The sequence below is a fragment of the Lichenostomus cassidix genome, unplaced genomic scaffold (assembly GCF_008360975.1).
Source record: "Lichenostomus cassidix isolate B80296 unplaced genomic scaffold, HeHo_3.0 HiC_scaffold_40, whole genome shotgun sequence".
Taxonomy (NCBI): domain Eukaryota; kingdom Metazoa; phylum Chordata; class Aves; order Passeriformes; family Meliphagidae; genus Lichenostomus; species Lichenostomus cassidix.
Window position 1 is genome coordinate 1947752 of NW_028147459.1, and position 27111 is coordinate 1974862.

The window sequence follows — 27111 nt, forward strand, 5'->3', positions numbered from 1 at the left end:
CCGCCCCCCTCCGCTTCGCCCTCCCTCCTCCCTCGGAGCTCCGCGAGGGGAACAAACCCCCCCGAGCCCCCCCCTCACCCACCCCCAAACCCCCCCCCGACCCCCCCCGAGCCCCCTCCCCATCTCCATCACCATCACCACTCCGGGGGTGGAGCCCACCCCCTCCCCAAAAAAATAACCCCCCATCCCATCCCCCTCCCCAAAATCACCCTCCAGGGTTACCGAGGAACCCCCAGGCCCTGCACCCCCCTCCTCATTTTGGGACCCCCATTCCCTCATTTTTGTCCCCCTCCCCGCCAATTTCAACGCCCCTCCCTCATTTTACCACCCCCCGTTTTACTCCCCGTTTTCATTTTTTACCCCATTTTTTACCCAATTTTTCCCTATTTTCTCTCAATTTTTCCCCATTTTTTTCACCCATTTTAAACCCAAATTTCCCCCAAATTTTCACCCTCCCACCCCATTTCCCCCCAAATTTTCCCATTTTAACTTAAAATTTCACCCTCCCACCGTCTCCAACCCCCATTCCACCCCCAAATTTAACCCCTCCGCCCCCATTCCCCCAAACTTCACCCCACTCCACCCCCATTTTCCCCCTAAATTTTTTAACCCTCCACCCCATTTCCCCCCAAATTTTCCCCTTCCCACCCCAAATTTCAACCCCTTTTTCCCCTAAATTCCAATCCCCTCTCCCCACATTTTTAACCCCCTCCTCGCCGCGGTCCATGGAGGGCGCGGGGGGCGGCGGGGCCCCCCCGGGGGGTTCGGAACCCCCCGACCGCGCCGTGGAATACCTGCTGGAGCTCAACAGGATTATCGCGACTCAGCGACATCTCCTGGCCTCGCAGCGCCGCCGCATCGCGCAGCTCGAGGGGCAACTGCAGCGCCTGGCCCGCGAGAACCGCCACCTGCGGCAGCGAGGGGCGGCGGGGGGCAGACACCCGGTACGGGCGGGACGGGGGTCGGGGGGTTTGGGGTGGGGTGTGGCGTTAGGGGACTCGGTTATGGGGTCAGGGGACTCGGTTATGGGGTGTGGAGGAGTTATGGGGTGGGGAGGGGGTGACAGAATGGTTATGGGACTCAGTTATGGGGTTAGGGGACTCGGTTATGGGGTTAGGGGACTCGGTTATGGGGTGGGGTGGGAGTCGGGGTTTAGGGTGGGGTGTGGGGTCAGGGAGTGGGGTTATGGGGTGAGGAGGGGTTGTAAAGTTAGGGACTCGGTGCCAGGGTGAGGAGGCCACTGAGTGGGTGGGGGTTATGGGACTCGGTATGGGGCGGGAGTGGGGTCAGGGTGAGTTATGGTGTTAGGGGCTTCGGTAGTGGGTCGGGGAGGGGTTATGGGGTCAGGGGACTCGGTATGGGGTGGGAGTGGGGATTTGGGGTGGGTTATGGGGTGGGGAGGGGGCTGTGGAGTTAGGGGACTCGGTACGGGGTGGGTTATGGGGTCAGGGGTGGGCTATGGGGTGAGGAGGGGGTTATGGAGTCAGGTGACTAGGTTATGGGGTCAGGGGACTCGGTTATGGGGTGAGGACGGGGTCATGGATTAGGTTATGGGGGGAGTTATGGGGTTATGGGACTCGCTTATGGGGTGAAGACGGAGTCACAGAGGGGTCACGGAGAGGTTATGGGGTTAGGAGGGCGTTATGGGACTAGGTTATGGGGTGAGGAGGAGGTGGTGGGGGGAGTTATGGGGTGAGGAGGGGGTTATGGGACTCAGTTATGGGTTTATGGACTCAGTTATGGGGTTATGGGACTCGGTTATGGGATGAGGAGGGTTGTGTGGGATAGGGGAGCTGGTATGGGGAGAGGAGGGGGTTATGGACTCGGTTATGGGGTGGGGAGAGAGTCACAGAGGGTCTAGAGAGGTTATGGGGTGAGGAGAGGGCTGTGGGGTTGGGGGAGTCGGTTATGGGGTGGGGAGGAGGTCAGAGAGGGGTGCGGAGGGGTTATGGGGTGGGGAGGGCTGTGGAATCGGTTATGGGGTGGGGAGGGGGCTGTGGAATCGGTTATGGGGTTATGGCACTCGGTATGGGGTGGGGAGGGTTTGGGGTGCAGTGTGGGGTTTGGGGACTCGGTCATGGGGTCGAGGGGACTAGGCTATGGGGTCAGGAGGGGTGATGAGACTGAGTTATGGGGGCGTTATGGGGTGAGGAGGGGGTGATGGGGGGGTCACAGAGGAGTTATGGGGTTAGGGGAGCTGGTTGTGGGGGAGTTATGGGGTTCTGGGACCAGGTTATGGGGTCACAGAAGGGTTTATGGACTCAGTTATGGGGTTATGGGACCAGGTTATGGGGTCACGGAGCGGTTATGGGGTGCGGAGGGGTTTATGGACTCAGTTATGGGGTTATGGGACTCGGTTATGGGGTGAGGAGAGCGTTACGGGGTGATTATGGAGTACAAAGGGGGTTATGGGGAGGTCATAGGGGGGTCACGGGTGGGGTTATAGGGTGAGGAGGGGGTTATGGGGTTAGGGGACTCGGTTATGGGGTGAGGAAGGGGTCACAGAGGGGTCACAGAGGGGTCACGGGGTGAGGAGCGGGTTGGGGGACTCAGCTATGGGGTGGGCAGTGGGTCACAGCAGGGTCAGAGGTCATGGCAGGGTTATGGGACCTGGTTATGGGGTGGGGGGAGAGCCACAGGGTCCTGTATGGGGCAGGGCAGGGGGTCCCAGCCAGGCCATGTCCATCCCTGTCCACCCCAATGACACCTCCGTGTCCCCTCAGGGCCACCCAGCCCACCTCAAAGCGTCCCATCCATCCCTGTCCACCCCAACCCCCAATGCCACCTCCCTGTCCCCTCAGGGCCACACGGGAAGCCTCAGAGTGTCCCACCCAGGCCAGGTCCATCCCTGTCCCCTCAAGGCCACAGGGGACACCTCAGGGTGTCATATCCATCTCTGTCCACCCCAACCCCCCGGTGCCACCTCCCTGTCCCCTCAGGGCCACAGGGGTCACCTCAGAGTGTCCCACCCAGACCATGTCCATCCCTGTCCACCCCAACCCCCGGTGCCACCTCGCTGTCCCCTCAGGGCCACCCAGACCCCGACGCTCAGTACCAGAACCACCTGGAGGCCGAAGGGCCTTACGGCGACCCCGAGCTGCCGTACCAGCCCCGCCCGGAGCGCGACCTGCCCTACCCGGGCCACCCCGACCCCGCCGCGGCCTACCCCGAGCACCTGGAGCACGACGGGGCCTACCCGGAGCACCTGGATCGCCCTTACCTGGACAGGGACGCTCAGTTCGAAGCTCTGGCCGAGCGGGACGGACCTTACCCGGGCCGGGCTGACCACGAGCGGCCTTACCCGAGCCGCAAGGAGCGCGACAGGCCTTACCTGAGCCGCGCCGAGCGGGACGGGCCTTACTCGGGCCGCATGGAGCAGGAGGGGCAGTTCCATGGCTGCCTGGAGCGGGAACTCCAGTACCAGCCGCACCTCGACCGGGAGGGACAGTACCCGGGCAGGATGGAGGAGGATGGACAGTACGGCGGCAGGATGGACCAGGATGGACAGTACGGCGGCAGGATGGACCAGGATGGACAGTATCCCGGCAGGATGGACCAGGATGGACAGTATGCCGGCAGGATGGAGCGGGAAGGGCCTTACCCAGGCCGGCTGGACCGTGAGGGGCAATACGGGGGAAGGATGGAGCAGGATGGACAATACTCGGGGCGGATGGACCAGGATGGACAATACTCCAGCCGGATGGAGCAGGATGGACAGTACGCCGGCAGGATGGACAGGGAAGGGCCGTTCCGGGCCCGCGATGGACACTACGGGCCGTGCTGGGACAGGGAGTGGCCGCGGGGAGCGCTGAGCCGGGCGGCGTCGCGGAGCTCCAGCCCCGGCGGGGGACACAGCACGAGCGGCAGCACCAGCCCGGCCACCACCCTGCAGCGCAAGTAGGAACAGAGTTTGGGGTTTTGGGGTTTTTGGGGTGGTTGGGGTTGGGATGGTTGGGGGATAGGGAGAGAATTTGGGGGTTTTGGGGTGGTTGGGGAATGGGGGATTGCGGTCGGGAATGGTCAGGAAGTACGGGATTGGGGTCGGGAACGGTCCCGGGGATCGGGAATGGCTCCGGAAAATAAGGGATTAGGTCGGGAATGGCCGAGAAATAAGGGATTGGGGTCAGGAACGGTCCCGGGATCGGGAATGGTCGGGAAATATGGGATTTGAGCCGGGAAATACGAGATTAGGGTCGGGAACGGAGCCAGGGATCGGGAATGACTCCGGGAAATATGGGATTTGGGTTAGGAATGGCCGGGAAATGCAGGATTGGGTTCGGAAATGGCCGGGAAGTAAGGGATTGAGGTCCGGAATGGCTCCGAGATCAGGAACAGCCCCAAAATCAGGGATTTGGGTCGGAAATGGCCGGGAAATCGGGGATTGGGATCGGGAAATCGGGGATTGGGGTCGGGAATGACTGGGAAATAGGGGATTGGAGCGGGAACAGCTCCGGGAAATAAGGGGTTGGGATCGGGAATGGTCCCGGGCATCGGGAATGGTCGGGAAATATGGGATTGGAGCCGGGAAATACGGAATTGGGGTCCAGAACGGCTCCGAGATCGGGAACAGCCCTGAAATCAGGGATTGGGGTCGGGAGTAGCCGGGAAATGAGGGATTGGGGTCGGGAATGGCCCTGGGATCAGGAATGGCCGAGAAGTATGGGATTGGGGTCAGGAACAGCCGGGAAATAATGGTTTGGGGTTGGGAATGGTCAGGGAAATGTGGGATTGGGGTCGGGAACAGCCCCGGGATCGGGAATGGCCGGGAAATAAGGGTTTGGGGTCCTTAAGGGTTAGGAAATAAGGGATTGGGGTCGGGAATGGCCAAGAAATAAGGGATTGGGGTCGGGAACGGTCCCGGGGATCGGGAATGGCTCCAGGAAATATGGGATTGGGTCGGGAATGGCCGAGAAATAAGGGATTGGGGTCAGGAATGGTTGGGAAGTATGGGATTGGGGTCGGAAATGGCTCTAGGATCGGGAACAGCCCCGAAATTTGGGATTGGGGTCGGGAATGGCTCTGGGATCGGGAACAGCTCCGAAATTTGGGATTGGGGTCGGGAATGGCTCTGGGATCGGGAACAGTCCCGGAATCAGGGATTGGGGATACAGAACTCGGGAACATCCCCCAGAATCCGGGATTTTGGGTCCAGAACTCCTTTTTTCCACCCACCGAAATCCGAGATTTGGGGATTTGGGATTCGGGATTTCCCAAAATCCGGGATTTTGGGGATCTGGGATGTATTTTCCCCTCAAAATCTGGGATTTGGGATTTCCCAAAATCTGGGATTTGGGATTCGGGATTTGCCAAAATCCGGGATTTTGGGGATCTGGGACTCATTCCCTTCCCAAAATTTTTGGCTCCAGCCCCTCCCAAATCCCAGCCCCCCTGGTTGGGTGGAGCAGGTGTGTGACCCGCGGGGGGGGGAGGTGACGTCATCGCCCCCCCCTTGTCACCTTCTGTCACCCCGGGGGCACCTGGGGACATCGGCGACATTCGGGGGACAATTTTTGGGAACAATTTGGGGGATTTTGGGGAGTGGGGGGACACCGATGGGGTGGGGGAGGGGTCAGTGCCCCTCGCTGACCTCTCTGTCGCCCCTCCCCCCCCCCCCAGGTCTGATCGCGACAGCTCGAGGACAGTGAGGTCAGTGTCACCCCTCCCCCCCCGCTGTCCCCTCCCCCTGCTGTCCCCTCCCCCTCCTCCTCCCCCACCCGGACGCCTGGGTCCCCTCCCCGGGGTGGGGGAGGGCGTGGTGGCGTCGGGTGTGTCGTGACGGGGCCGTTCTATCGCGACATGGGTGTTCTATCGCGACAGACCCCACGGCTCCGACGTGTTGCAATGGCACCTGCTCATTACAACAGCGCCGACGTGTCACGACAGGGCCAATATATCGCGACATGGCTGTTGTATCGCGACATGGGCGTTCTATCGCGACAGACCCCACGGCTCTGACGTGTTGCAATGGCACCTGCTCATTACAACAGCGCCGACGTGTCGCGACAGGGCCGATATATTGCGACGAGGGTGTTCTATCGCGACAGACCCTGCGCGTCCTGGAGGCTCTGATGAGTTGCAATGGCGCCTGGTCATTGCAACAGCACTGATGTGTCGTGACAGGGCCGGTATATCGCGACATGGGTGTTCTATCGCGACAGACCCTGTGTGTCCCGACAGCTCCGACAGGTTGCCATGGCACCCAGCCCATTGCAACTGTTCTGACGTGTCGCGACGGGGCCGATATATCGCGACAAGGGTGTTCTATCGCGACGGCCCCCCACGTGTCCCAGTGGCTCAGACGAGTCGCGACGGCGCCCAGGTCATTGCAACAGCACCGACGTGTCGCGACAGAGCCGATATATCGCAACAGTGGTGATATATCACGACAGGGCCCGGCGTGTCGTGACGTGCCCGGGATGTCACGACGGTCCCTCCGTCACGTCGCGACAGGCGGGGTGGCTCGGTTGCCAGGGCGGCACAGTTGCCGGGCGACAGCGCAGGCGGTGACAGCGCCGGGGGAGGCGACAAGGGGGGGCGTTGCCATGGCAACTGGAACAGCCCCCGGCGCCGGGTGTGACCTTCCTGAAAAACCCCAAAATCACCCCAAAAACATCCCCTGGGGGGGCGCGGTGACAATGGGGAGGTGACAGTGACAGGGTGGCACTGCGGGTGACACTGCGTGACAGGGCTGGGCCAGGGGTGTGCCAGGGCATGTGTGGCATCATGTGACACTGTGTGTGACACTGCATGTGACACTGCGTGTGACACTGCGTGTGACATTGTGTGTGACACTGTGTGTGACAGCATGTGACGCTGTGTGTGACACCACATGTGACACCATGCCAGGGTGTGACCCATGTGCAACCCCATGCAGGAGCATGTGACAGCGTGTGACACGTGTGACACCATGTGTGACACCATGTGTGACACCGTGCCAGGGCTGTGCCAGGCCGTGTGACAGTGGGGGACAGTGGTGACACTGCCAGGGTGTGACACTCAGAGCAACCCTGTGCAAGAGCGGGTGACAGCGGTGACACTGTGTGGACAGGGTGTCCAAGCATTGTGTGACCCTTGTGCTAGGGCCACGTGACACTGTGTGTGACACCATGTGACACTGTGTGTGACACTGTATGTGACTGCCGTGCCAGGGCTGTGCCAGGGCCGTGTGACAACCATGTGACACTGTGTGTGACACCGTGTGACATTGTGCGTGACACCACCTGTGCCAGGGCGATGCCGGGGTGTGACACCATGAGTGACACTGCATGTGACACCGCGTGTGACATCATGTGTGACACTGTGTGTGACCCCTGTGCCAGGGCTGTGCCAGGGTGTGCCGGGGCTGTGTGACACCATGTGTGACACTGTGTGTGACACCATGTGCCACCCCCGTGCCGGGGCTGTGCGCGAGTGTGCAGGGCTGTGACCCTACCCTGTCCCTGTCCCAGGCCGTGTCCCCTCCCTGTCCCTGTCCCGGGCTGTCACCTCCCTGTCCCCGTCCTTGTCCCTGGGGGTGACCCCACCCTGTCCCTGTCTTTGTCCAGGGGTGTGACCTCTCTGTCCCTGACTGTCCCTGTCCCAGGTGGTGACCTTGCCCTGTCCCTGTGCAGGGCTGTCACCTCCCCCTGTCCCTGTGCAGGGCTGTCACCTCCCCCTGTCCCTGTCTTGGGCTGTGACCTTTGTGTCCCTGTCCCTGGTGGTGACCCTGCCCTGTCCCTGTCCGAGGCTGTGACCTCCCTATCCATGTCCTTGTCCCAGGTGGTGACCCTGCCCTGTCCTTGTCCCTGTCCCTGTCCAGGGCTGTCACCTCCCCCTGTCCCTGTGCAGGGCTGTGACCTCTGTGTCCCTGTCCATGTCCCTGATGGTGACCCCGCCCTGTCCTTGTCCAGGGCTGTCACCTCCCCCTGTCCCTTTGCAGGGCTGTGACCTCTGTCCTTGTCCAGGGCTGTCACCTCCCCCTGCCCCTGTCCCCATCCATGTCCCTGTCCCTGGTGATGACCCCGCCCTGTCCCTGTCCCTGTGCAGGGCTGTGACCCTCTGTCCCCCTCCCTGGTGGTGACCCCGCCTTGTCCCTGTCCCCATCCCTGTCCCCCCCCAGGTCCCCAAGGTCCGGCATGGCCGGAATTCCGGCCAGAGCCTTCCGGACCTGGGGGGGGCCAGGAAAGGGGGGGAGGGGCTGTCGTGAGTCCACCAGGGCTGAGAGACATTCGGGACACGTCTGTCACCTCTCTGTCACTCTCTGTCACCCCCCGGACACCCCAGGACCCCCAATGACGTGAGTGGGGGACATTGGGGGTTAGGGAGGGGACAGTGTGTCACCCTGGGGGGGTCAGGCTGGACCCGCCGCTCGGGGCCCCTCCCCCCACCCTGGGGATCCCCCGGATCCCCTCCCCCACCCGGCTCGTGTCCCCTCCCCCGCTCGTGTCCCCTCCCCCCCCCCGTGTCCGTCTGTCCGTCCCTCCGTCCCCCCGTCCGGCTCTTGACTCGTTTCTCTCCTCTCTCTCCTCCCTGTCCCTGTCCGTCTGTCCCTGTCACCCTGGTGTCCATCCGTCTGTCCCTGTCACCCCTGTGTCCATCTGTCCTTCCATGTCCCTGTGTGTTCATCCGTGTCCCCTTGTGTCCATCTGTCCATCCATGTCCCCGTGTGTCCATCTGTCCGTGTCCCCCCTGTATCCATCCATGTCCCCCTGTATCCACCTGTGTCTCCCTCGTGTCCATCTGTCCATCCATGTCCCCCTATGTCCTTCCATATCCCCCTGTGTCTATCTGTCCATCCATGTCCCCTTGTGTCCGACTGTCTGTCCATGTCCCCTCATGTCTGTCTGTCCTGCCACCACCCACCCCACCCCTGTGTCCATCTGTCCCCCCCACTGTCCATCCTTGTCCATCCCTCCGCAGTGACCCATAGCCATATGTCCCCACTGTCCCCATAGCCTCCCACTGTCCCCACTGTCCCCACAGCTGTTTGTCCCCAGCGTCCCCTCTGTCTGTCCCCCTGTCCGTCACCTCCTGCCCACTGTCTCCTGTCTGTCCCTCTATCCATCTCTGTTCTCCTGTCCATCTCTGCCCCTCCATCCACTGTCCCGTCTGTCCCCCTGTCCATCTCAGTGTCCCTCTGTCCATCTCTATCCGTGCCATCCATCTCAGTGTCTGCTGTCCCCTGTCCCCTGTCTGTCCGCTATCCATCTTGGTCCCCACTGTCCATCTCAGTGTCCCCCTGTCCGCTGTCCCCTGTCCCTCCCCCTGTCCATCTTGGTGTCCCCCTGTCTATCACCCTGTCCATCTCAGTGTCCCCCTGTCTGTCCCCCTGTCCATCTTTGTCCCTCTGTCCATCTCGGTGTCCCCCTGTTTATCTTGGTGTCCTGCTGTCTGCTGTCCATCTCTGTCCCCACCATCCATCTCAGCGTCCCCTGTCCATCTCAGTGCCCCCTGTCCATCCTGGTGTCCCCTGTCTGTCCTTCATCTGTCCCCTGTCTGTCCCCTGTCCATCCCTCTGTCCCTCTCAGTGTCCCCTGTCTGTCCCCTGCCTGTCCCCCATCCATCTCTGTGTCCTGCTGTCCGTTGTCCATCTCGGTGTCCCCCTGTCTGTCCCCCCTCCAGGTGCCACCCTCAGGTGCTTTGGCTGCTCCAACCTCCCCCTGCCCGCAGGTAAGAGCCGTCCCTCCCCCGCCACACCCTATAGATCCCATAGGGGCCTGGATTGCTCCCTGTAGGGACCCCAGGGACCTATAGATCCCATAGGGGCCTGGATTGCTCCCTGTAGGGACCCCAGGGACCTATAGGGACTCCAGGGACCTATAGGGGCCATAGGGACCTGGATTGCTCCCTATAGAGGCCATAGGGACCTACAGGGGCCTCAGGAACCCCAGGAATCTATAGGCGCCATAGGGACCCTAGGGACCTATAGATCCCATAGGGGACCCCAGAGACCTATAGGGGCCCTGGCAGAGCCCTGGGGGACCTTTAGGGGCTTCTATAGATCCCATAGGGACCCCAGGGCACTATAGGGACCCTATGGACTCAAGGACTGTATAGGAGCCCTATAGCTTTGCCAGGCCGTACAGACCCAGGGCTGTATAGGGGCCCATACAGGTTTCTGTAGGGCCCATATAGATCCCTATAGGGGCCGTATAGCTCCCTATAGGGGCTATATAGATCCCTGTGGGGTCCATATAGATATAGGGGCCATATGGGCCTCGGGGACCAGTGGGAGCCAGACAGATGAAGGATCTATAGGAGCCCATACAGATCCCTATAGGGGCTCTACAGGGACCCCAGGGTCCTATAGGGGCCTATATAGATCCTTGTAGGGTCCATATAGGTCCCCATAGAGACTCTATAGGGACCCCAGGATCCTATAGGGGTCCCTATAAATCCCTATAGGGTCCGTGCAGACCCCAGGGCTCCATTGGGGTCCCCAGGGCCCTATAGAGCCCCTATAGGCTCCTCCCCCGGCCGCGTGGGGGGGGCTGTTTGGGGGCGGTTGCCATGGCAACACCTCCATCATGGCGCCTCCTCCTCCTCGGGGCTATTTTGGGGAGGGGGCGGTGCCCGGGGGAGGTGGGCGGGGCTAAGGGGGAGGTGGGCGGGGCTAAGGGGAGACCCAGCGCGTGAAGCCCCGCCCCCCGGGAAACCCCCCCTCCCCTCCATTCCCCCGCCGCGTCTCCATGGCAACCGCCGCCCCCCCGCCCGCCGCGTCGCCATGGCAACCGCCATCGGGGTGGGTAGGGGGAATCCGCGCATGCGCAGAGGGAAGAGGGGATAACCCACCCAGCCCCCTCCCCCCACCTCGGGGACCCCCGGATTTTGGGGGGGGCTGGGGGTGTCACCCCCCCAAATTGGGGTCCCCAAATTTTGGGAGTGGCGTGTCCCAGGTTTATTTTGGGGGGGGGTGGGGGAGGGGCGACGCGACCACCCCCTCATCACACATCAGAGGCACCCAGGCGTCCTCCCCTCCCCCACCCCCCACCCAGGACCCTCCCCACCCCCACCCAGGGGGGTCTCAACTTCCGGGCAGGCGCAGGGTGGGGGAGGGGAGGGGGGTCGCTCTTCGGCTCCTCCCCCACCCCCCAACCCCCTCCCCTCCCCCGCACCGCCCTGCCGGGCCTCGCTTGAGCTGCGGAGGCACCGGGGGCTCCCCCTCCCCCACCCCGCGACCCCTCCCCATTTTTGGGGTGTCCCCTTGTGTGTCCCCCACCCCCATTTTTGGGGTGTCCCCCCTTCCCCAAAATGTGGTGCCTGCAGTGCACGGCCGACCGGCGGCGGGGGCCGCTCCGGCAGCGGCTGCTGCACGGGTGAGTCGGGGAGACCCCCCGGGACCCCCAAACCGGCACCCCCGGGACCCCCCCGGGACCCCCAAATCCTTCCCCTCCCCCTCCCCCCGCTCTTTCCCCCTTCCCCTCCCCCCCTTCTGCCCCCCCACCCCCCCGGGATTTTGGGGATTTTGGGGACCCCCCTGCTCTGCTCCGCCCCCCCCGAAACTGCCGCTGGGTCCCCGCGGGGCTGGGGGGGGAGGGGACGTGTGTGTCCGTGTGTCCCCCGGGTCCCTGCGTGCACGTGTGGCCCTGGCGTGTGTCCGTGTGTCCATTTGTCTGTCTGTTTATATGTCCCTGGGTCTGTGTGTCTATATATCCATGTGTTTATATGTGCATGTGTGTGTGTACATATGTCTGTATGTCCATATGTCCAGTTGTTCATGTGTCTGTATATCCGTGTGTCTGTATATCCAGTTGTCCATGTGTCCATTTAGCTGTTTGTCCCCATGTCCCTGTGCCCCCATGTCCATTTGTCTGTATGTCCATTTGTCTGTGTGTCCATTTGTCCACGTGTCTGTATTTCTGTGTGTTTGTATATCCATGTTTATGTCCTGTGTGTCTGTATGTCCGTGTGTCCATTTGTCCATATGTCCATGTGTTTAAATGTCCATTTGTCCGTGTGGCTATATGTTCATGTGTCCAGGTGTCTCTTTGTCCCCATGTCCATGTGTCCATTTGTCCGTGTCCCGATGTCCCTGTGTCCCCATGTCCATGTGTCCATTTGTCCATGTGTCCCCATGTCCATGTCCCTGTGTCCCCATGTCCATGTGTCCATTTGTCCATGTCCTGATGTCCCTGTGTCCCAATGTCCATGTGTCTATGTGTCCCCATGTCCCTGTGTCCCCATGTCCATATGTCCTCATGTCCAGATGTCCCATGTCCCTGTGTCCATGTGTTGATGTCCATATGTCCGTTTGTCCACGTCCCCATGTCCATATGTCCCTGTGTCCCCATGTCCCAATGTCCACATGTCCCTTGCCTGTGTCCCCATATCTGTACATCCTTGCCATGTGTCCCTGTCCCATGTCCATGTGTCCCCCTGTCCCCATGTCCGTGTGTCCATTTGTCCATGTGTCTCTGTGTCCCCAATGTCCATAATTCCCATGTCCCCATGTCCGTGTGTCCCTGTGTCTGTGTCCCCATGGCCCAATGTCCAAATGTGGCCATGTCCCCATGTCTGTGTGTCCCTGCATCTGTATATCTCATGTCCCTGTGTCCCCATGTCCTTGTGTCCATGTGTCCCCCCATCCCCATGTCCATATGTCCCATGTCCCAATGTCCATAATCCCCATGTCCGTGTGTCCCTGCATCCGTATGTCCCATGTCCCCATGTTCCAGTGTCCCCATGTCCCCATGTTTCCATGTCTGTGCATCCCCATGTCCATCTGTCCCGTGTCACATGTCCATGTCCAGGTGTCCTATGTCCTTGTGCCCATGTCTGTCATGTCCCCACGTCCCCATGTCCCACTGTATGTGTTCCCATGTCATGTGTCCCTGTGTCCCCATGTCCATCTGTCCCCTGTCCCCGTGTCCCTGTGTGTGTCCCATGTCCCTGTCCCCACATCTGTCGTGACCAGCTGTCCCCATGTCCAGGTGTCCTTGTCCCCAAGTCTGTCTGTCCCATGTCCCTGTCCCCATGTGTCTCATGTCCCCATGTGCCTCACGTCCCCACGTCTGTGTCCTTGTGTGTCCCCACGTTGGCCATATCCATCTGTCCCATGTCTGTGTGTCCCCAATTCCCTGTGTCCCCATGTTGGTCACATCCATCTGTCCCTGTGTCCCGTAGTTGTGGCCATGTGTCCCCCTGTCCCTGTGTCCCATGTCTGTGTCCCCATGTCCCTCTGTCCCACATCCACGTGTCTGTCTGTCCCTGTGCCTGTGTCCCCATGTTGGCCATGTCCATCTGTCCCTGTGTCCCCTAGTTGTGGCCATGTGTCCCCCTGTCCCTGTGTCCCATGTCTGTGTCCCCTTGTCCCTCTGTCCCATATCCACATGTCTGTCTGTCCCTGTGTCCCCATGGTCCCCACTTTGGTGGCTCCAGACTCTATGAGGGACCTTGGGTGATCCCAGGGAGGTCTGGGTGGTCCTTGTGTGGTCTTAGGTTGGTCTGGGGAGGTCTGGGTGGTCCTTGGTGGTCTCAGGGTGGTCTGGGGGCTCTCAGGGTGGTTTGGGGACATCCAGGGTGATCTTTGTGATGTCCCAACACGGCGGTGACGCGATGTCCCCACAGCGTGGACGGCGAGACCCCGGGCAGCGAGGGGGGTGGTCCTGTTCCGGACAGCCCCGGGAGACCCCCACCCTACCGCGGCCTCCCCCAGCCGGCGCCCCAGGGCCCTGGTGGCACTGGGGGAGGACCGGGTGGTGGCACCCCGGGGGTGGCCTGGCCACGGCTGCCACCCCAGCCGGCCAGCGTGGCCCTGAGGAAGCAGGAGGAGGAGGAGGAGAGCAAGAGGCCGAAGGCTCTGAGCGACAGCTATGAGCTCTCCACCGACCTGCAGGACAAGAAGGTAGGTGGGGACACTTGGGGACACCTGGGGATACCTGGGGACAGCTGGGGACAGCCCTGGGCTGTGTGGGATGGTCCCAGGCCATGTGGGATGGTCACAACCCATGTGTGATGGTGGCAACCCATGTGTGATGGTCATCAGCCACCTGTGATGGTCACAACCCACGTGATCATCATGTCACCCATCCCCATCCATGTCCCCAATCCCCACATCCCCATGTCCCCATCCATGTCCTCGTCCTCATCCATGTCCCCATCAATGTCACCATCCCCACATCCCCATATCCGCATTCCCATCCCCATCTCCACCCCTGTGTCCACATGTCCCCACTGGTGTCCTCGTCCTCATCCATGTCCACATCCCCATATCCCCACCCATGTCCCCATGTCCTCATCCATGTCCCAGTCCTCACATCCCCCTGTCCCCATCCATGTCACCGTGTTCCCACCCATGTCCCCATCCTCATCCATGTCCCAATCCCCACATCCCCATGTTCCCACTGCTGTCCCCATGTCCCCATCCCAATATCCCTATCCATGTCCCAATCCCCTCATCCCCACATCCCCACATCCCCATCCTCATCCATGTCCCCACGTCCCCACATCCTCACGTCCCCACCCACGTCCCCATCCTCATCCATGTCCCAATCCCCGCATCCCCACATCCCCATCCTCATCCATGTCCCCATGTCCCCACGTCCCCACCCATGTCCCCATCCTCATCCATGTCCCAATCCCCACATCCCCATGTTCCCACTGCTGTCCCCATGTCCCCATCCCAATATCCCTATCCATGTCCCAATCCCTGCATCCCCACATCCCCATCCATGTCCCCATCCTCATCCATGTCCCCATCTTCATCCATGTCCCCATCTTCATCCATGTCTCCATGTCCCCATGTCCCCATCCGTGTCCCCATCCTCATCCATGTCCCCATCCTCATCCATGTCCCCATCTTCATCCATGTCCCCATCCACGTCCCAATCCCAACATCCCCACATCCCCATCCATGTCCCCATCCTCATCCATGTCTCCATGTCCCCATGTGCCCATGTCCCCATCCATGTCCTCATCCTCATCCATGTCCCCATCTTCATCCATGTCCCCGTCTTCATCCATGTCCCCATCCATGTCCCAATCCCAACATCCCCACATCCCCATCCATGTCCCAATCCCTATATCCCCACCTCCACACCCCCATCCCTACCCTGATGTCCCCACGTCCCCACCACTGTCCCCACGTCCCCGCTGCCGTCCCCACGTCGTCCCCACGCTGTCCCCACGCCGTCCCCACGTCCCCACGCCGTCCCCGTGTCCCGCAGGTGGAGATGCTGGAGCGCAAGTACGGCGGCTATTTCCGCTCGCGCCGCGCCGCCCGCACCATCCAGGCGGCGTTCCGGCGTTACCGCATGGCGCAGAAGTTCGAGCGGCTGCGCAGCGAGGGCGGCAGGGCGCGGCGCCTGGCGCTGCCGGGGCTGCGCCTCCAGTTCTCCTTCGAGGAGTACGACCGCGGACCCCCGGCCCCCGCCCCGGGACCCCCGCCGCCGCCCCCGCCCTACTTCCAGGGCAAACCGGCCTCGCTGGACGAGGGGGTCCTGGGGGGGCCGCGGCGGGCGCCTCGATACGGGGGGTCCTGCCGGGCTGGGCTGGATGGGGGTGGGGGTCCTGGGGAGGGGGCTGTGGGGGCGCGCGGGTGTGGGGGCGCGAGAGCCCCCAGGCAGCTGTCGGCGTCGGCGGATTTTGGGCCCGGAGGTGCCGATCTGGAGGAGGCGTTTGCACAGCAGGTGGGGGCTAAGGGGTGGGGGTTGTGGGGTCTGGGGAGTCCTGGGGTCTTAAGGGTCCGGGGGTCACAGGGGTCCTGGGGGTCACAGGGGTCATGGGGTCATGAGCGTCACAGGGGACATGAGTGTTATGGGGTCAGGAGGTCCTGGGGGTCACAGGGGTCATGGAGGTCACAGGGGTCCTGGGGGTCACAGGAGTCATGGGGTTAGGGGGTCATGGGGGTCACAGGGGACATGGCGGGGGGTCACAGGGGTTGTGGGTGTCATGGGGGTCATGGGAGTCACAGGGGCCCAGGAGAAATGAGGGTCAGGGGGTCCTGGGGGTCTCAGGGGTCCTGAGAGGTTACAGGGGTCATGACAGTCATGGTGGACATGGGCAGTCAGGGGGTCACAAGACCAGGAACGTCACAGGGGTCATTGGGGGTCACGGGTGACCATGGGGCTCATTAAGGGGTCATCAGGTCACTGGGCCACAGGGGGGTCATGGGGAGGTCCCAGTGGGCTGGAGGGGCTCGAGGGGGGTCTTGGGGGGACACAGAGGGGCTGACCGGGGTGTCCCCTCCCCTCCCTGTCCCCGCAGGTGAAGTCCTTGGCCGCGTCCATCGACGAAGCGCTGGGTGGGGGTCGCGGCGTCCCCCCCGGCGCCCCTGCCCCCCCCGCCGGGGACAGTGCGGCCACCTCGGCCAGCGACGTCACCCTGTACCTGGACGAGGGGCTCCCCGGCTCCCCCCACTCCCCCGAGAGACCCCCCAGCCCCGAGCCCCCACCGGACACCGGGGGTCCCCCGCCGCCCCCGGCCCCGCCGCCCCCTCCGCCGCCCCCTGCCAACCCCCCGGGGCCGGCCGAGCGCTGGGGGGGTCCCGAGGAGCCCCCCCGGAGAGGCCCCCCGTGCCTGGAGTGCCGGGGGCGGGGGGCCGGGGGGGGACACCCCCCGCTGCTGACCGTGGAGCCGCCCAGCGACAGCTCGGCCGACCTGAGTGACCGCTCCGACCGCGGCTCCGTCAACCGCGGGGGACCCTACGAGCCCGAGGGGGCCGGGGGGGGCACGCTGCCCCGGTCGGGACCCCCGCACCGCTGCTTCCACCCCGATGGACCCCCGCCGCCACCCCCCGGCCCGCCGCCGCCGCCCGGGGGGACGGAGGAGGGATCCGAGGGGGACAACGAGAGCCTGGGCAGCAGCTCCAACTCCAACGAGACCCTCAACTGCTCGTCCGGCTCGTCATCCCGAGACAGCCTGCGCCGGCCGCCCCCGCCGCCACCGCCGCCCCCTACGGCTGCCCCGCAGCCCCCCGGGGCCGCCGGACCCCCCGGCAAGGCCACCTACCAGCGGGAGCCGCGGCAGAGCTGGGACTCGCCGGCGCTCAACAACGACGTGGTGCAGCGGCGGCAGTACCGCATCGGCCTCAACCTCTTCAACAAGTGAGGGGCTGGGCGTGGGTAGGGGTCTGGGGGGATATGGGGGTCCAGGGGGTGTGGGGATGGGGTGGGGGTCCAGCAGTGAGGCCATGCGGTGGTCCTGGGAGGAAGGATGGGGTGCAATGGTTGGTGACCCCATTGAGGGGAAGAGGATGTTCTAGGTGATCCTATAGCGAGGATATGGGGATGTTCTAGATGACCCTAGAGAACGCCATGGTGACATTTTAGGAGACCCCATGGTGACATTCTAGGAGACCCCATGGTGATGTTCTAGGTGACCCTATAGCGAGGACACAGTGATGTTCAAGGTGACCCTACAGAGCCCCACAATGGTGTTCTAGGTGATCCCATGGTGACATTCTAGCTGACCCTATAGCAAGGACAGAGTGATGTTTGAGGTGACTTTACAGAAGCCCACAAGGACACTGTAGGTGACTCCATGGTGACATTCTAGGTGACCCTGCAGCGAGAGCAGAGTGCTGTTTGAGGTGACTCTACAGAACCCCACAGTGATGTTCTAGGTGACCCTGTAGCAAGGACACAGTGATGTTCAAGTTCACCCTGCAGAACCCCACAAGGACATTCTAGGTGACTCCATGGTGACATTCTAGGTGGCCCTATAGCGAGGACAGAGTGGTGTTCGAGCTGACCCTACAGAACCCCACGAGGACATTCTAGGTCACCTTATAGCAAGAACAGAGTGATGTTTGAGGTGACCCTAGAGAACCCCACGAGGACATTCTAGGTGACCCCATAGTTATGTTTTGGGTAACCCCATGGTGACATTCCAGGTGACCTTGCGGTGACCTTCCAGGTGACCCAGTGATCAAGCCATGACAACGTTCTAGGTGACCCTTTAGGGGAACAGATGATCACCTCAGATGACCCCAAACCAAGGTGACCCCATAGATGACCAGGTGGCCCTAGAGCTGGGAGCAGGTGACATGGGGTCACTCTATGGCCAGAGTGACCATCACGGGTCACTTGTTCTTGTCCTTACCCACATCCCCATGTCCCCATCCATGTCCCCATCCATGTCCCCATTCCCATGTCCCCATTCCCATGTCCCCATCCATGTCTCCATCCATGTCCCCATCAATGTCCCCATTCCCATGTTTCCATCCCCATATCTCCATCCCCATATCCCCATCCATGTCCTCATCCATATCCCCATTTCCATGTCCCCATCCACGTCCCCATTCTCATGTCCCCATCCGTGTCTCCATGTCCCCATCCATGTCACCATTCCCATATCTCCATCAACGTCCCCATTCCCATGTCCCTATGCCCATATCTCCATCTCCATGTCCCCATCCATGTCTCCATGTCCCCATTCCTATATCCCCATCCATGTCTCCATGTCCTCATTTCCATGTCCTATCCATGTGTCCATGTCCCCATCATCATCTGTGTCCCCTTCCATGTTCCCATTCCTGTGTCACCATCCATCTGTCCATGTCCCCATCTCGCCACATCCCCATCCACATCCCCATCCACGTCCCCATCCACGTCCCCATCCATGTCCCCATCCATGTCCCCGTGCCCCACGCCCCGCAGGAAGCCAGAGAAGGGCATCCAGTACCTGATTGAGCGCGGTTTCCTGTCCGACACGCCGGTGGGCGTCGCTCACTTCATCCTGGAGCGCAAGGGGCTGAGCCGGCAGATGATCGGCGAGTTCCTGGGCAACCGCCAGAAGCAGTTCAACCGCGACGTCCTCGAGTAAGGAGGGGACATCCTGGGGACAGGGGGGACCTGGCGGGGGTCAGGGAGACCCCAGACCCACCGTGCCGCGGGGTCTCGCAGCTGCGTGGTGGACGAGATGGATTTCTCGGGGATGGAGCTGGACGAGGCGCTGAGGAAGTTCCAGTCGCACATCAGGGTGCAGGGCGAGGCGCAGAAGGTCGAGCGGTTGATCGAGGCCTTCAGGTGAGGGGTGGGTCGCTGTCCCCTTGTCCCCAGTGTCCCCACATCCCCATGTCCCCAATGCCCCATGTTCCCACATCCCCGTGTCCCCAATGTCCCCACATCCTCATGTCCCCAATGCCCCATGTCACCACATCCCCATGTCCCCAGTGTCCCCACATCCTCATGTCCCCATGGCCCCTTGTCCCCAAATCCTGCTGTCCCCACATCCCCACTGCCACCAGGTCACTGCCCACAGTGGTGTGGTCACCATGGTGTGACATTCTAGGTGACCCTATGGATCAAAGAGGGACACAAGGGGGTGGTGGGGCCCCCATGGGACCAGATGCTGTTCTAGGTGACCCCAGAGACTTGCAGTGGTGGTCTCTAGACCATGGGGTGACATTCTAGGTGACCCTAGGGATTGAAGTGGGACACAAGGGGGTGGTGTGGTCACCATGGGGTGACATTCTAGGTGACCCTAGAGATTGAAGGGGGACACAAGGGGTGGTGATGCCCACAGGACCAGGTGACATTCTAGGTGACCCCACAGAATGGCAGGACATTGAGGATGGTGACCCCCAGACCATTCTAGGTGACCTCATGGCTCCAGGTGGGGACACAGGTGTGGCGCCCCAGTTCTAGGTGACCCCACAGACTGGCAGGACATTAGGGGTAGTGACCCCCAGACCATCCTAGATGACCCCATGGCTCCAGGTGGGGACACAGCAGTGGCGCCCCAGTCCTAGGTGACCCCACAGCCACCAGGCCACCACCCCACCCTCCTGGCCAGCTGCGTGGCGCAGATGCCACCACAGCTCCGGCCGTGGGGCAGGCATGGTGACCCCATGGGCCGTGGGGGTTGTCCACCCCACAGCCAGCGCTACTGCGTGTGTAACGCGGCCCTGCTGCGCCAGTTCCGCAACCCGGACACCATCTTCATCCTGGCCTTCGCCATCATCCTCCTCAACACCGACATGTACAGCCCCAGCGTCAAGGCCGAGCGCAAGATGAAGCTCGAGGACTTCATCAAGAACCTGCGAGGTGAGGCCCTGGTGGCTCCTCAACCCCCGGAGGTGTGGATCTGGAACAGGGGTGGGAATTGGAGGTTCTGGAGCAGGGCAGGTGTAGAAGGTTCTGGAACCAGATTGGGTATTGCAGGTTCTGGAGCAGGGCCAGGTGTAGAAGGTTCTGGAGCAGGGCAGGTGTAGAAGGTTCTGGAGCAGGGCCAGGTGTAGAAATCTGGAACACGATTAGGAAGGTTCTGGAACAGGGTTGGGCATTGCAGGTTCTGGAGCAGGGCAGGTGTAGAATGTTCTGGAACAGGATTGGGTGTCACAGGTTCTGGAGCAGGGCCAGGTGTAGAAGGTTCTGGAACCAGATTGGGAGTCACAGGTTCCAGAGCAGTGCTGGGTGTTATGGGTTCTAGAGCAGGACTGCGACACTGCAGGTTCTAGAAAAGTCCATAAGCCACAGGTTCTAGATGGATCCAGGTGTGGAAGGTTCTGGAACCAGATTGGGCATTGCAGGTTCTGGAGCAGGCCAGGTGTAGAAGGTTCTGGAAGAGGATTGGGTGTCACAGGTTTTGGACCAGATCATGGGTTCTAGATCAATCCAGCTGTCCCAGGTGTGACACGGCTGTCCCCGGGTGTCCCGCAGGGGTGGACAATGGCGAGGACATCCCGCGGGACATGCTGGTGGGCATCTACCAGCGCATCCAGAGCCGCGAGCTGCGCACCAACGACGACCACGTGTCCCAGGTGCAGGCCGTGGAGCGCATGATCGTCGGCAAGAAACCGGTGGGTGTGCCCGGGGCTTGGGGACACGGAGGGGTCTAGGTGACACTGTGGGACAGGTGACATATGGGTCACCCATGGGAGATGGGACAGGTGATCTATAGGGGATGATCCAGGTGACCCATGGGAGATGTTTGAGGCCACCCATGGGAGATGTTCCAGGTGACCCCATGAGGTGAAGAAGGTTCTGGGTAACCCTATGGGACAAGTTGTAGGTCACCCATGAGAGATGTTCCAGGTGACCCATGGGAGCAGTGTACTAGGTGATCCTATGGGACAGGTGACATTTGGGTCACCCGTGGGAGATGTTCCAGGTGACCCTATGGGGATGATCCAGGTGATTCCATAGGAACAATGTATTAGGTGACACTGTAGACAGGTGACATCTGGGTCACCCATGGGAGATGGAACAGGTGACCTATGGGGATATTCCAGGTGACTTACGGTGATGATCCAGGTGACCCATGGGAGTAATGTACTAGATGATATCTATGTCACCTATCCCATAGTCACATAGGTGACTATGGGACAGGTGACATCTGGGTCGCTCGTGGGAGATGTGACAGGTGACCTTATGGCAATGATCCAGGTGATCTGTGGGAGCAATGTACTGGGTGACACTATGGACAAGTGACATTTGGGTCACCCATGGGAGATGGGACAGGTGATCCTATGGGGATGATCCAGGTGACCTTCTGGGAGATGTTCCAGGTGACTGTAAGGGGGAAGGATGTTCCTGGGGGTGTCCCTGCTGGACATCTCATGGTGTCACCCTGGAATGTCCCACGGTGTCCCCATTGGACATCTCATGGTGTCCCCATTGGACATCTCATGGTGTCCATCATGGCACATCCCATGATGTCCCCATTGGGCATCTCATGGTGTCACCCTGGAATGTCCCACAGTGTCCCCACTGGCCACCCATTCCTGACGCCACCGCTGTCCCCAGGTGCTGTCCCTGCCCCACCGCCGCCTGGTCTGCTGCTGCCAACTCTATGAGGTTCCTGACCCCAACCGACCCCAACGCCTGGGGCTTCACCAGCGCGAGGTGTTCCTCTTCAACGACCTTCTGGTGGTGAGCAGAGGGTCCTGGGGACCTGAGGTGGAGTCACCAGGACCTTGGTGACCCCGGTGACACCGCGGCCTCGGCAGGTGACGAAGATCTTCCAGAAGAAGAAGATCCTGGTGACCTACAGCTTCCGGCAGAGCTTCCCGCTGGTGGAGATGCACATGCAGCTCTTCCAGAACGCCTGTGAGACCCACGGGACCTCGTGGGACCCCAAAACACTCCATGGGACCCCAAAACACCCCATGGGACATCAAAACACCCCATGGGACCCCAAAACACCCCATGGGACCCCAAAACACCCCATGGTGGGACCCCATAAGACCTCACAGGACCTTCATGGGAGGTTCCCCCACCCCTATGTCCTATGGGGTTCCACCACAGATCATTGTGTTCTCCATGGGATGTCTCACAGTGTTACCCTGGGATGTCCCCAACCTGAGGTGTCCATCATGGCATGTCCCATGGTGTCACTCTGGAATGTCCCATGGTGTCCATCACAGCATTTCCCATGGTGTCCCCATTGGACATCTTGTGATGTTCCCATTGGACATCTCATGGTGTCCACCTGGGATGTCCCACGGTGTCCATCATGCTACATCCCATGGTGTCCCCATTGGATAGCTCATGGTGTCCCCGTTGGATGTCTCATGGTCCATCATAGCATGTCCCATGGTGTTCCCATTAGACATCTTGTGGCATCCCTGTTGGACATCTCACGGTGTTCTCTCTGGAATGTCCCATGATGTCCATCATGGCCCGTCCTGTGGTGTCCCCATTAGACATCTCATGGTGTCACCCTGGAATGTCCCATGGTGTCCCTCGTGGCATGTCCCACAGTGTCCCCGTTGGGTATCTCAAGGTGCCCACCTGGTATGTCCCATGGTGTCCATCATGCCACATCCCATGGTGTCCCCGTTGGATACCTCAGTGTCCCCCACGATGTTCCTCTGCCCACCCCCAACCCCACATTCTCCCCTGTCCTCCCAGATTACCAGTTTGGGATCAAGCTGCTGTCAGTGACCAGTTCGGGATCAAGCTGCTGTTGATGTCACTGACCCCGAGGGGCTGTCCCTGACCTCCTCACCCCCAATTTCCCCTGCCCAGATTACCAGTTTGGGATCCAGCTGCTGTCCCTGACCCCAAGGGGCTGTCCATGACCCCCTGACCCCATTTCCCAATTCCCCACCACATTACTAGTTTGGGATCCTGGGGGGATCCCTGACCCCCCAGTTTCCCCAGATGACCAGTTTGGGATCAAACTGCTGTTGGTGTCACTGACCCTGAGGGGCTGTCCCTGACCTCCTGACCACCAATTTCCCCTGCCCAGATTACCAGTTTGGGATCAAGCTGCTGTCCCTGACCCCATTTCCCAATTTCCCCAGATTACCAGTTCAGGATCAAGCTGCTGTTGGTGTCACTGACCCCAAGGGGCTGTCCCTGACCTCCTGACCCCCAATTTCCCCTGCCCAGATTACCAGTTTGGGATCAAGTTGCTGTCGGTGTCCCTGACCCCAGGGGTTGTCCCTGACCCCATTTCCCAATTTCCCCATTTCCCCAGATTACCAGTTCAGGATCAAGCTGCTGTCCCTGACCCCAGGGGCTGTCCCTGACCCCATTTCCCAATTTCCCCATTTCCCCAGATTACCAGTTCGGGATCAAGCTGCTGTCGGCAGCGCCGGGCGGCGAGCGCAAGGTGCTGATCGTGTTCAACGCCCCCAGTCCTCAGGACAGACTGCGCTTCGCCAGCGACCTGCGCGAGTCTGTGGCTGAGGTGCAGGAGATGGAGAAGTACCGCGTGGAGGGTGAGCGGGGAGCACTGGGAGCACTGGGAGGGGACTGGGAGCAATGGGAGGGCATTGGGAGGGGACTGGGAAGAGACTGGGAGCACCGGGAGCAATGGGAGGGGGATGGGGAAGGGGCTGGGAGCACTGGGAGGGGGACTGGGAGCACCAACGTGGGTATTGGGATGGGACTGGGAGCAATGGGAAAGGGACTGGGAGGAGACTGGGAGCCATGGGTGGGGCACTGGCATGGAACTGGGAGCACTGGGAGGGGACTGGAAGCAATGGGAAGGGGATTGGGAGCACTGGGAACATTGGGAAGGGCTCTGGGAGGGGACTGGAAAGGGACTGGGAGCACTGGGAGTGGACTGGAAAGAGACTGGGGGCACTGGGAGCAATGGGAAGGGGACTGGGATGGGGACTGCGAAGGGACTGGGAGCACTGGGAGGGCACTGGGGCACACTGGTCTGACTGGGTGTGCACTGGGGGACAGTGGGAGAATACTAGGGGATACTGGTCTGACCAGCAGGATACTGGGGGGACACTGGGTGACACTGGGAGGCACTGGGTGATACTGGCTTGTCCCCACAGTGGAACTGGAGAAGCAGAAGGGTGTGGCTGGGCTGCGGGGCAGGGCACTGGTGTGCACTGGTGTATACTGGGAGGACACTGGGGGCACACTAGGGGGTTACTGGGTGACACTGGTTTATACTGGTGTGCCCCCCAGCCGAACTGGAGAAGCAGAAGGGCGTGGCCGGGCCCAGGGGAGGAGGAACTCCCCGGGAGGCTCTGAATGGCCTCAGCCGGAGCAGCCTGGAGGAAGCGTTTGGGGGCGAAGGGCTGAAAAGGAGTGCGCTGAGCAGCTCCCTGCGCGACCTGTCCGACAGTGGTGAGTCTGAAATGGGGCTGGGGGCTCCTGGGAGGGGCTTTGGGGGGGTTTGGGGTCTCCACAATGGGATTTGGGGTGGCCAGGGGGCAGTTTGGGGGCGAAGGGCTGAAAAGGAGCGCGCTGAGCAGCTCTCTGTGCGACCTGTCTGACAGTGGTGAGTCTGAAATGGGAGTGGGGACTTCTGGGGGGTTTGGGGGGGTTTCTCCACGATGGGGTGTCCAGGGGGCAGTTTGGGGTGTCCAGGGGGCAGTTTGGGGTGGCTAGGGGGCAGTTTGGGGGCGAAGGGCTGAAAAGGAGCATGCTGAGCAGCTCCCTGTGGGACCTGTCAGTGGTGAGTCTGAAATGGGGCTTCTGGGGGCTCCTGGGAGGGGGTTTGGGGTGTCCAGGTGTGGGTTTGGGGTGTCCAGGGGGCAGTTTGGGGTGTCCATGATGGGATTTGGGGTGTCCAGGGGGCAGTTTGGGGTGTCCAGAGAGGTATTTGGGGGTGAAGGGCTGAAAAGGAGTGCGCTAAGCAGCTCCCTGCGGGACCTGTCTGACAGTGGTGAGTCTGAAATGGGGCTGGGGGCTCCTGGGAGGGGCTTTGGGGGAAGCGTTTGGGGTCTCCACGATGGGATTTGGGGTGTCCAGAGGGCAGTTTGGGGTGTCCAGGGGTGAGTTTGGGGTGTCCATGATGGGATTTGGGGTGTCCAGGGTGAGTTTGGGGTGCTCCAGTAGGGAGTCCTGGGGGGATTTGGGGTTTCCAGAGGGGAATTTGGGATCCCAGGGTGATCTCCTGAGGGATTTGGGATTTCGGGGTGGAATTTGGGATCCCAAAATCCTGAGGGATTTTTGGCTTCCAATGGATTTGGGGTCACCTGGGGGTCACCTGGGGGTCTCCCCCACTGCCCCCCCTCATTGCCCCCTCCCCCCCAGGCAAGCGGGGTCGCCGGAACAGCGTGGGGTCACTGGACAGCACCATCGAGGTGAGCCACGCCCCTTTAAGCCACGCCCACTTTGCGACCACACCCAAACCCTACCCACTTCATCCACACCCCAAATAACAACACTATAGTGTAAAGGGGCGGGCCTTGGGCTGACAAGGGGCGGGGCTTGTCGGGAATGGGCGTGGTTTGAGTGAGTGGGCGGTGCTTTTGGGTGAAAAGGGGCGTGGCTTGTTTACCAACCCTGGGGCTCATCCACCAATGGGAAGGAGGGTAGGGCTGGGAGGCGGGGCTTGTTTGGCCATGTCACATGACCTAGTCCGGGGGTGGGGCTAGGGCAGTGATGGATGCTCTTATCCACCAATGGGGACTCGACTTGCGGCTCGGGGGCGTGGCCTGTAAAGGAGAATGCGATTTTCCCACCAATGGGAGGAACCATTCCCGAGTGGGCGTGGCTTGCAGGAGGGGGCGGGGCTTACCAGGGAGAATGCAATGCTTTTCCCACTGATGGGAGGAGCCATTCTCGAGTGGGCGTGGTTTCTAGCCCAAATGGGCGTGGCCTCCCCGCTCTGACCCCGCCCCCTCCGCAGGGCTCCATCATCAGCAGCCCCCGGCCGCAGCCCCGGGGTGGCCCAGGCGGGCCAGCGGGAGCCCCGGAGGGCTACAAGCCGCCAGCCCGCCCGGTGTCCAACTCGTCCTCCTTCCTGGGCTCCCTGTTCGGCAGCCGCCGCGGCAAAGGCCCCGCCGGCCCCGCCCCGGTCACCGGGGGTCCCACTTCGGCCTCGGCCTCCTCCTCCTCGGCGTCATCCTCGCACCACCACCACCACCCCCCCGCCGCCGCGGTGTCCCCCGAGGGTCCCTCCAAGCTGCAGGCGCTGCACGCCCAGTACTGCCACGGCCCCGGGGGGGCGGCCGGAGCCGGGGGGGGTCCCGGCCCGCCGCCCCCTCCCCCGTACCCGCAGCAGCCGCCGCCCCCCAGCCGCCCCGCGCCCCCCCCGCCGCTGCCGGCCATCGCCGCTGGGGCTCCGCCGAGATTCCACGGGGGTCCGACCCCCCCGTTATCGGCGCCCCCCCAGCAGCACGGCCCCCCCGGCGGGGGGTTCCCACCCCCCCACCCGCATTACACGCTGCACCGGCCCGGGAAGAGGGGGGGGGCTCCGCCCGGCGCCCCCCGGCAGCCGCTGTCCCCCCTGCCCCTCTACAGCCCGGCGCCCACCCACCACGGGCTGTCCCACCCGTACCCCCCCGGGCCCCCCCCGCACCACCACCCCCCGCCGCCCCCAGCCCCGGCCAAGCATTTAGTGTTTGGGGGCGGCGGTGAAATCGGGAATCCGACCCGGGAGCCCTGCTGAGGGCGGAGGGGGAGCGGCGCCCCCTCCCCATCACCACCATCATCATCACACTCACCACACTCACCCCACTCTGATCCCCCCCCACCCCTTCATACCCCCATGCCCACGCCTCCCCCACACCCCTCCTCAGCCCCCATTCCCCGCCGGCCCCACCTCGCCCCTGGCCCAGGCCGGCCAGGGACCCCCCAAACCCAAGGGGGGCAACCGCATCAGCACGGTGGTCTGAGCCCCCCCCGGACACGATGGACAGCGCCGGCCTGCTGGACGCGGTGGTTATTTTTGTAACCCCCCTAAAATCTCCCAATTCCCCCCCAAAAAAAACCTGCACGTGGCTCGTGTTTGGCTGCTCGCGCCCCACCCCGGGGGTGGCTTTGGGGGTCACCG

General features: G+C 62.0%; 1 protein-coding gene across 1 annotated transcript; it reads left to right on the plus strand.

Moving 5' to 3' along the window:
* Positions 1-675: 675 nt before the first annotated feature.
* LOC146422511 (IQ motif and SEC7 domain-containing protein 2-like) lies at positions 676-26727 on the plus strand. Its single transcript, XM_085046204.1, has 16 exons — positions 676-944; positions 3029-3897; positions 5617-5646; positions 13546-13822; positions 15144-15605; positions 16183-17021; positions 18576-18737; positions 18822-18944; positions 19798-19964; positions 20580-20719; positions 21666-21791; positions 21869-21968; positions 23426-23587; positions 24294-24455; positions 25368-25417; positions 25966-26727. The coding sequence occupies exons 1-16, from the start codon at positions 726-728 to the stop codon at positions 26725-26727; spliced, it is 4650 nt and encodes a 1549-aa protein (XP_084902330.1). The 5' UTR covers positions 676-725.
* The last annotated feature ends 384 nt before the right edge of the window (positions 26728-27111 follow it).

What these genes read in the sequence shown, in the direction of transcription:
- LOC146422511 (XM_085046204.1), top strand. Translation starts at nt 726, where the DNA reads ATGGAGGGCGCGGGGGGCGGCGGGGCCCCCCCGGGGGGTTCGGAACCC. An exon ending in CGGCGGGGGGCAGACACCCG is followed by an intron (nt 945 to 3,028) that starts GTACGGGCGGGA and finishes CTGTCCCCTCAG; the next exon opens with GGCCACCCAGACCCCGACGC. An exon ending in GCGCGACCTGTCCGACAGTG is followed by an intron (nt 24,456 to 25,367) that starts GTGAGTCTGAAA and finishes CCTCCCCCCCAG; the next exon opens with GCAAGCGGGGTCGCCGGAAC.